Below are 10,825 nucleotides of genomic sequence, written 5' to 3' on the forward strand. Positions count from 1 at the left end.
GTAAAGTTCAGTATATATATTGTATATAAGAAAAAGGGACAGGCAACAGGTTGCTTGACTGCATACCGAAAAAGTAGAAATAGCAGTCAAGAATGCTTATTTCTATTTTCCACAAGTGGGGCTCCACACATGGTCAAGCAACCTGTTGCCTGTCCCTTTTTCTTATATATATATATATATATATATAAAGGGTAGAGCAAAAAGAACACAAATGGAAATCCAACAAAAAACAACATACATAACAAATGGGAAACTGGGTGGAAGCAAGATACATGGACCATTCACAGCCGATTTCCTTGTCAGTCAGTGTCTGGGAAGTCATAGCAGTTTCGCACTTTTTAACCCCTGAGACCACTCAAATCCAGCAAGCACCAGAGCATTAACCTTCTGGGAAAAGCAAATGAATGTATACAAGAACGAAAACAAGAACAAAAAAAGCAAGAATTATACATATATGTATGTATATATATGTATTTATACCTAATTAATGTGTGTGTGGGGCTATGTGGTAAGAAGCTTGCTTCCCAAACACATGGTTCAGGGTTCAGTCCCACTGCATGGTACCTTGGGCAAGTGTCTTCTATTATAGCTTTGTGCTGGCCAAAGCTTGGTGAGTGGATTTGGTAGATGGAAGCTGAAAGAAGCCCTTTGTATATATACATCTATATATCTATATATCCGTGTGTGTGTCCCTACTTCATCGCTTGACAACAAATGTTGGTGTGTTTACGTCCCCGTAACTTAGCAGTTCGGCAAAAGATACTGACAGAATAAGTACAAGCTTACAAAGAACAAGTCTTGGGGGCGATTTGTTCGACTATAGGCAATGCTCCAGCATGGCCACAGTCAAATGACTGAAACAAGAATAAAAGAATAAAATTATATGCACCCGCACACACACACAGATATATATACACATACATATTATACACACATAAATATATGTGCATACGCATGTGTGTGTGTGTGTGTCTTTGTGCTCCCCCACTACTTGGCAACTGGTGTTTGTTTACATCTCCATAACTTAGCAGTTTGGCAAAAGAGATCAATAGAATAAGTACTGGGGTTAATTTCTTCAGCTAAGACATTTAAAGGCGGTGCCCCAACATGACCACACTTCAATGCGTGAAGCGAATAAAAAATAAAAGATAAAACAAAAAAAGAAAAGGATAAGGTGAAACAAACAGAAACGAAATACAGCCATACTCTATGATAGAGAATGATGCCGGAATGGTAAACAGCTCATACTGATCTGAATTCCTACAGAGAAGCTAGAATTGAAAAAACATCAAACAAACCTCTAAAACTTCACCTCTCTCTTCAGCTGTGAAGAGATTGGGAACAGCTCCAGTGTTGAGAAGACTGTCAATATCTTCTAGGAATCTCTCCTCTTTGATTTGCGTGTCAGTGATTAGGAATGATACAGGCTTGTTTAGACCACCAGCTTCTTTTAGTACACCCTGGAAAGACAGAACGAGAGGGAAGAAGAATCATATTCTAAATGAATGCCTATAAATGGAAGAATTCAGTAAGTTATAAGGAAAATCTCAATGTTGTTACGAGCACAAATTCAATTTTTCTAAACCTACAGTCCCTTATTATGTCACTGAAATAAAATAGGTTGTGTGTGTGTGTGTGTGATTAAGATCTGGTCATCAAATCTAAGTAGAGACTTCAAACTTGAAATCTTCAAAGCCACAGTCAAACCAATTCTACTATATGGCTCAGAAATCTGGACGTTATCAAAGAAGCTTGAGAGGCGGTTGGATGGAACCTACACTCGCCTCCTTATGAGAGCTCAAAATCTCTCGTGGAAGCGCCATCCAACCAAAATGCAAATATATGGGAAACTACCACCTGTGTCATCTCTTGTGAAAGGTAAGAGAGTCCAGTTTGCTGGACATTGTTGTAGAGCTGAAAACGAAGTAATTTCTACTCTTCTCCTCTGGAAGCCATCTACTCGCAATACCAGAGGGCGCACACTCTCCTACCCTGATGTAATCTCCAGGGATACAGGCATCCAGCAACAGGACCTCCGTAATGCCATGATGGACCATGAAGTCTGGCGTAGCATGGTAAATTCCATTGTCTCGACCACGGTCGAACAATGATGATGATGATGTGTGTGTGTGTGCATCCATTTTATTTTGTTTTTTTCATTTTTTCTTAGTGGGGGTGATAGGGCTTATGTATGTTGTAGGGTCAGTCTTCAGATCTTGCTAATAAAAACCAATGACAGAAATTCCCTGTGAAATAAAAGCTGACAAAAAAGCCTCTAAATGGTTGCACAACATTCTAGAAATAGCAGCCAAATCTCCTTCTGCCAGCTTTCCGCCTTTCATTCTAGCAAAAATATACCAGCTGTTAAACAGTGTGTGAGTGTACATGTGTGGGGAAATACACACACACACACACACACACACATGGCAGGCTTCCACACAGCTTCTGTCTATCAAATTCATTCACAAGGCTTTTGTCTGCCTGGGGCTATAGCAGAATTCACTTGCCCAAAGTACCACACAGTGGGACTGAACCCAAGACTATGTGGTTGCAAAGTGATCTTCTTAACAGCACAGCCTTGCATACATTTCTAAATTTCTGACAACCAAACTCTCAGTTTACCAATTTATTTTTCTGTCTCACAATACATAGCTCTAGTTATCATTCTAATGCACCATACATCAAATATGTTTACATTAACCTAAACATACACCACTCTAGCTTTCTATCTGTCTCAGCACTAAATTTATTTCTTGTTAGCTATTTCATAGTTTATATATAAAACAAGTTAATACTAACTTCCCTAGCTATCTGCTAATCAATCTATCTCTTTATCTGTCTCACCACATATACAATTTTAGTTTATCTTTATAATGTTCCAGGCATAATGTGAAACAGTGCTGTCAAACCTTTCACTCACACAATTCTGATATTTAAAACTTGTTTCATTACATATATATAATTCTTCAAACAGTTTGTTGAGATTACATACATACATACAAGTATGTATGTATATATTATGTATCTTTATTTTCATATATGTATGCATATGTATGTATGTATGTATGTATGTATGTATGTATGTATGTATGCATGCATATGTATGTGTATGTATATATATATATATATATATATATATTTACTTCCTGTATTAAAAAATAAATAAAACTTTATTCATATACATACATATGAATGCATGTGTGTGTGTGTATATATATATATATACACACACACACAGATATAAACATACACACACACACACATATATATATGTGTGTGTGTGTATACATATATACACACATATTTACACATCTATATATCATTTTCTCTACCAAATCACTCTTCAGCTCACAGCATTTGCAAAGTCTACAATCATTGTCTTTGCTTCTCCTCAACAACACAATGCCAAAAAAGGATGAGGATGAGGAGGAGGATGGGGGGAGGAGGAGGAGGAGGAGGAGGAGAAGAAGAAGAAGAAGAAGAAGAAGAAGAAGAAGAAGAAGAAGAAGAAGAAGAAGAAGAAAGAAGAAGAAGAAGAAGAAGAAGAAGAAGAAGAAGAAGAAGAAGAAGAAGAAGAATCCCTGGAAGTGAAACACCTTTCATTGGAGATTCTTGAGAGCAAACGCAATGTTGACCGCCCACCAAAATAGAAACTGCGAAGAACAACAGCAGCAACAAAGCCCTAGGAAAGAAATACACAGCAAAGCTTCCAGCAAATCTTTTTTGTTTTTTTTATTCCCCATTCAAGAGACTATCAGAGTTACATGAGAGCCTTCATATTCCATGTCTGTTAAGAAAATTCAAGGCCAATGTCTTAGTAGTAGATGGATCGGATAATGGAACACATTGTTTCACTTATGGGCATCCATAGGAAGACTCGTTCAGCTGTGGCTGGAGGTTATTATACTTCACATAGTTAACCCTTGACACAGGACTAACTAGAAATGTTGTTTATATTTAGTATTTAGCTATGTCTGAAATACACCCTCAGACTAAGTATCTATGTCTGAGAGGTGTTTATTATTTATAAGATTATGATTCTCTGAACTATTAACCCTTGTCTTAAGAGGGTATGGCTTCAATACATACATATATATGCATACATACATACATACATATATATATATATATATATATATATATATATATATATATACACACACACACAAACATTGTATAAGTACAGTATGTACATACAAACAGTGAAGTTATGTAGATTAGTGGTTGGGGTTCTTTGGCTCACAACTGTGAGGTCATGAGTTCAATATCTGGCATCACATTGTGTCCTTGAGCAAGACACTTCATTTCACATTGCTGCAGTCTGCTCAGCTGGCAAAAACAGGGTGGCCCAAAAGTAGGTTTACAGTTATTCAACTATCCCTTTCGCATTCATATATTAACAGTTTAGATCTTAATTATAAAAAAAAATATGAAACTATTATTCGATGCCAGTGGTTTTCAACCAGGGTTCCGCCAGTACAGTCCAAGGGTTCCGCAAGAAGTTACAAAACTGCTAAAATCGGCAGTAATTTTTAATTCTCCTGTGCAGATATGTGTGCATAAGACTATTAAATTATTGCACAGGGGTTCCTCGAGCCAGTGGAATGTTTCCTTGGGGTTCCGCTCCAGCAAAAAGTTTGAAAAGCACTGTTCTATGCTAATTTGGTTAATTGTAAGATAGAAATTTAAGTGTAATAAAATGTTCTAAAGGAAATTTCAAGTGCTTACATGATAACTGCACACCTATTTTGGGGCCACCCTGTATGAGTTGTACTTGTATTTCAAAGAGCCAGTCTTGTCACATTCTGTGTTACATTTCATCTTCCTGGGAACTATATTAAAGGTACAAGTACCTGTGGAGTGCTTGGCCATATGCACGCTAATTTCATGAGCAGGCTGTTCTATTAATTGGATCAACTGGAACCCTCAGTGTTGTAACCGATGGAGTCCCAGTACATACATACATATATATATATATTTACACATATTGTACATGTATAATATATACATATGCATCTCCTGCCCTTCCTCTTCTTTATTTTAACATCTACTTTACCATGTTGGCATGGGCTGAATGGAATTTGGTAAGGCAGATATTTTATAGCTGGATACTCTCCCTGTTGACAAATCTCACCTCTTTCCAAGAAAGGCAAAATTTCCCCCATGGCCAGATATATTCTGACAGAAGACTGGAAATAAATGGCACTGCATGTCTGATACTCATATTACAACTATTACAACTAATGCTCAAATTCAAGACACACAGACTCAAACACACACATGCATGTACAGATATTTATGTGAAGGGCTTCTTTCAATTTCCATTCAGTCAAATCCACTCGCAAAGTTTTGACCAGCGCAGGACTATAATAGAAAATACTTGCCCAAAGCATCACACATTAAGTGTGAACTGAACCCAAGACCACACGATTAAGAAGCAAGCTTGTCAACCACACAGCCACGCCCAAACATTTTACAATCGTTGGTGTGATTTGAACACCAAAATGGTCATGGACCAGGATACAATACAGGTGTCTTTCTGCTTTGGTCGAATATACTGAACTTCCTAAAATTCTTCATAATTAAGTGTCTTTTATTAATCTTCCAATGTTCTCATTCAAATAACATTGCTTCAAGCAGACTACAAGTGTTCACTTTCATTAATAATTTTAATTATTCAGAATAAATTGTCCTGTTAATTCTTCTGCGTGTAAATAGTAAACATACTTTCACCCTTCTTCACCATTCCCTGCATCCACCTCTCTTGTCCATCTCTATCCATCTGCCACTCCCCTTTCACATTCTCATGAACTTACCTTCCTACTCGTCCTGTCTAACTCCTTGGACCACTTTTCTTAGATTCACTTTCCTGTAACTTGAGGCTATGCCCTACCTTTCATCACCACCATCTTCTCTCTTTTTCACAATGGCTTAACCATGTATTTCCTCCAGTGGAGGTCACATATTTCTGTCCCTCTATCATAACTTAACCTCTCATCACTTGGCACAAAAGCCACCTCCCTCAATACTATACCCAACTCAGTTGAGAGATTTTGTCTTGCTAGTTACTTGGTGTCCTCACTAGTGCTGGTGCCATGTAAAAAGCATCCAGTAAACTCTGTGAAGTGGCCGGTATTAGGAAGAACATCAAGTTGTAGAAACCATACCAAATCAGACACTGGAGCATGGCACAGTTCTCTGGATCGACAGCTTCTATCAAACCATTCAACTCATGATGGTATGGAAAACAGAAAGGCGGCAAGCTAGCAGAAACGTTAGCACACCGGGCGCAATGCTTAGCGGTATTTCATCTGCCACTATGTTCTGAGTTCAAATTCCGCCGAGGTCGACTTTGCCTTTCATCCTTTCAGGGTCGATAAATTAAGTACCACTGGGGTTGATGTAATCGACTTAATCCGTTTGTCTGTCCTTGTTTGTCCCCTCTGTGTGTAGCCCCTTGTGGGTAGTAAAGAAATAGGTTTGGAAAACAGATGTTAAGCTGTGATGACAGTAATAATGATGATGTGTGTGTTTATATATGTATAGAGGAGACCTACTGAGTCAAAATGAAAATCACAATCACAATCTCAATCAAATTGAAAATTGTAGTTGTGACTGATGCCAGCACTGCCTGACTGACTTCCAAGATGGTGGTAAGCAAAAAGGACCCACTAAACTCTTGGAGTGGTTGGCATTAGGAAGGGTATCCAGCTGTAGAAACCTTGCCAGATTAGACTGGAGCCTGGTGCAGCCTCCTGGCATGCCACTCCCCAGTCAAACCGTCCGACTCATGTCAGCATGTAAAACGGATGTTAAAAGATGATGATGATGATATATATATATATAATATATATATATATATATATATATATATATATATATATATATATATTATATATATATATATATATATATATATATATATATGTATGTATATACATATATGTGTATATATATATATATATATATAATATATATATATACATATACATATGTGTATGTATATATATATATGTATGTATGTATATACATATATTTGTATATATATATATAATATATATATATATATATATATGAAGTAATACAATTACCTTTATGTCTTCTCTCCACTCTGTCTTTCCATAACTCTTGGTAATCTCTGGTTGGAACAAATGGTAGCAAGCCATTGCGTTGGCTAATCGGGTCAAAGATTGGCGCCCGCTACCACCAACTCCTACCAAGAGAGCATTGCCACCAGGGGAACACAAAATCCGACAGATTCTTGATAGGTGCTCCAACACATATCTGCAGAGAGAGAAAGAGAGAAAAAGATGGGTATGATATATACATATAACAATACTGGGGTTACTCCCTGATGCTAATTCAAGTATTATAGTTCTAAGTTGATTAACAATACTTAGAGTAGCAACAGAAAGTAATCTAAATACTGTAATAAAAAAATTACACTTTAGTTCATAAGTGAGTACTTTCCTTTGTAAATTCATGAATATATATTTCTTTACTATCCAAAAGGGGTTAAACAAAGAGAGGACAAACAGATTAAGTCGATTACATCAACCCCAGTGCGTAACTGGTACTTAATTTATCAACCCCGAAAGGATGAAAGGCAAAGTCGACCTCGGTGGAATTTGAACCCAGAACATAACAGCAGATGAAATACGGCTATGCATTTCGCCCGGTGTGCTAAGGTTTCTGCCAGCTCGCCGCCATAAATTCATGAATATAGCTATGACTTAAGTGCAGGTGTGGCTAAGATGCAGGTATGGCTTAGAGTCAGGTATGAGTTAGACAGAGGTGTGGCTTAGATGCACATGTGGGTTAGAGGTAAGTGAGGGTTAGACACAGGTGTGGATTAGATGCAGGTGTAGGTTAGAGGCAGGTGTAGATTAGAGGCAGGTGTGGTTTAGACACAAGTGTGGGTAAAACACAGGTATAGCTTAGACATAAGTATGGCTTAGATGCAGGTGTGGCTTAGATTCAGGCTCAACTTAGACACAGGTAAAGCTTAGTTGCACAGGTGTGTGTTAGATGCGCATATGGCTTAGATGTAGTTGTAGCTAAGAAGTCTGCTTCCTAACCACAGAGTTTTGGTTTCAGTCCTACTGTGTAGCACCCTGGGTAAGTGAAGTTCACTATTGCAGTGGTGCTGGTACAACATAAAAAGCATCAGGTAAAGTGGTTGGTATTAGGAAGAGCATCCAGCCTTAGAAATCATGCCAAAGTAGACAGAAGATGGTGCACTCCTCTTCTTTGCCAGTCCCTGTCAAATTATCCAACCCATGCCAGCATGAAAAATGGACGGTAAATGATGATAATGATGACGATGACTGACCAAAGCCTTGTGAATGGAGTTACTAGATGGAAATGGAAAGAAGCCAGTCCATTGTATGTGTGTGTGTTTTGTCTTGGACATTGTGTGATAGTTGTAAAGAAGTGTCACTGTCATACAAGCAGTGTTGTTCATTTCCAAGACTGATTGGGAAACTTGTCCAGCTGTGAGAATATATTACCTTGCTTGGAAACAGGCGAGGTGCTTGGAAACAGGTGAGGTTTGGTGACAGGAAGGGCATCTGATCCATGAAATCATGGTAAAGTGGACATAAGACGATGATAATGATGACAATGTTGTTGATGATGATGATGAAGATGATGATGCATACTCATTGCATACATACACACACACTACATATATTACACATATTGTGTATATGTACATATGCAAGCATTTGTTTATGGTGGCCCCCAAGGAGGCAATGATAAGTGACCGAGACCTTGAGAAGACCCATCAAGCCAAGTGAAATTGTAGTTGTGGCCAAAGCTGGTGTCAAGTTGCTAGCACCGATTACATTCTTGGAGTGGTTGGCATTAGGAAGGGCATCCAGCCACAGAAACCATGTCAAGTTAGATTGGAACCTGGTGTAACCCTCCAGTTTACCAGTTTCAGTCAAACCGTCTAATCCATGGAAAGCAGACACTAAATGATGATGAATGATGTATATGGTGTCAATAGTCTGCATGTGTATATATTCATGTAGCATATCTAACCCATGGAAAGCAGACACTAAATGATGAATGATGTACATGGTGTCAATAGTCTACATGTGTATATATTCATGTAGCATGTCTAATCCATGGAAAGCAGACACCAAATGATGATGAATGATGTGCATGTTGGCAATTGTCTGCATGTGTATATATTCATGTAGCATATCTAACCCATGGAAAGCAGACACTAAATGATGAATGATGTACATGGTATCAATAGTCTACATATGTATATGTTCATGTAGCATGTCTAATCCATGGAAAGCAGACACTAAATAATGATGAATGATGTGTAAATTGGCAATAGTCTGCATGTGTATATATTCATGTAGCATATCTAATCCATGGAAAGCAGACACTAAATAATGATGAATGATGTGTAAATTGGCAATAGTCTGCATGTGTATATATTCATGTAGCATATCTAATCCATGGAAAGCAGACACCAAATGATGATGAATGATGTGCATGTTGGCAATAGTCTGCATGTGTATATATTCATGTAGCATGTCTAATCCATGGAAAGCAGACACTAAATGATGATGAATGATGTGCATGGTGTCAATAGTCTGCATGTGTATATATTCATGTAGCATATCTAACCCATGGAAAGCAGACACTAAATGATGAATGATGTACATGGTGTCAATAGTCTACATGTGTATATATTCATGTAGAATGTCTAATCCATGGAAAGCTAACACTAAATGATGATGAATGATATGCATGGTGTCAATAGTCTACATGTGTATATATACTTATGTAGTGTGTCTTACCGAAATATGACCAGATCCATTGAAGTTTTGTGGGTATTGTTGTATTCTTCCATGTATGTATGGACAACGTGATACATATCGTCCAGTGACTTCACTTCGGTGTACACTCTTTCGTCTATCATGGCGTCTGGGTTCATGTAGTCCCCAAACATCAGATTGTGAAAGTCTGCTTCACACACCTGGATAACAACAACAATCAATCATTAATAAACAGTCTCTTACAATAATGATGATGGAGAAGGCACTAATGACAGGGATGTTGGTAGTAGTTGCCATGGAAGCAAGTTTCTCCTGAATGAGCTTCCTCCCAAACCAACTGCAATGACATGGAGAGCTGAGCGATCAATGGATCACAGTGACAAAAAGGGGGTAGGTGGAAGTGGAGGAGAGTACACAGCCCTACCCCAAGAAATCAACAAAAATCTTATTCTTATTTCTTTATTGTCCACAAGAGGCTAAACACAGAGGGGACTAAACAAGGACAAACAAAGGGATTAAGTCGATTACATCGACCCCAGTGCGTAACTGGTACTTATTTAATTGATGCCGAAAGGATGAAAGGCAAAGTCAACCTTGGCAGAATTTGAACTCAGAATGTAACAGCAGACAAAATACCTATTTCTTTATTACCCACAACGGGCTAAACACAGAGAGGACAAACAAGGACAGACAAACGGATTAAGTCGATTACATCGACCCCCCAGTGCATAGCTGGTACTTAATTTATCGACCTTGAAAGGATGAAAGGCAAAGTCAACCTTGGCGGAATTTGAACTCAGAACGTAAGAGCAGACGAAATACCGCTAAGCATTTCGTCCGGCGTGCTAACATTTCTGCCAGCTCGCCGCCCTACAAAAATCTTATTCTGAAACCACAACGGCAACACAATTCACAACCATTCCAACAAAAACTGCAAGATCAAGATCAACAACTTCAAAAACAGGAACATTATCAACAACAGCATGGAAAAGAAACTGAGAAACAACTGATTACAAAACTTCAAA

The 10,825-nt window shown here is 38.1% G+C and overlaps 1 protein-coding gene across 2 annotated transcripts in view; it reads right to left on the reverse strand.

The window, feature by feature from the left end:
* LOC115217286 (dynein heavy chain 12, axonemal-like) overlaps window positions 1–10,825 on the reverse strand; it is a 432,620-nt gene that overhangs the window by 239,486 nt on the left and 182,309 nt on the right. For both annotated transcript variants that reach the window (XM_029786929.2, XM_036507253.1), the window contains 3 exons: window positions 9,822–10,000; window positions 7,092–7,284; window positions 1,299–1,460 (listed from right to left, as the gene is read on the reverse strand). In XM_029786929.2, coding sequence (XP_029642789.1) covers window positions 1,299–1,460; window positions 7,092–7,284; window positions 9,822–10,000 — 534 coding nt within the window. The remainder of the gene's footprint in view (window positions 1–1,298; window positions 1,461–7,091; window positions 7,285–9,821; window positions 10,001–10,825) is intronic.

The sequence above is a fragment of the Octopus sinensis genome, linkage group LG11, assembly GCF_006345805.1.
Source record: "Octopus sinensis linkage group LG11, ASM634580v1, whole genome shotgun sequence".
Taxonomy (NCBI): Eukaryota; Metazoa; Mollusca; class Cephalopoda; order Octopoda; family Octopodidae; genus Octopus; species Octopus sinensis.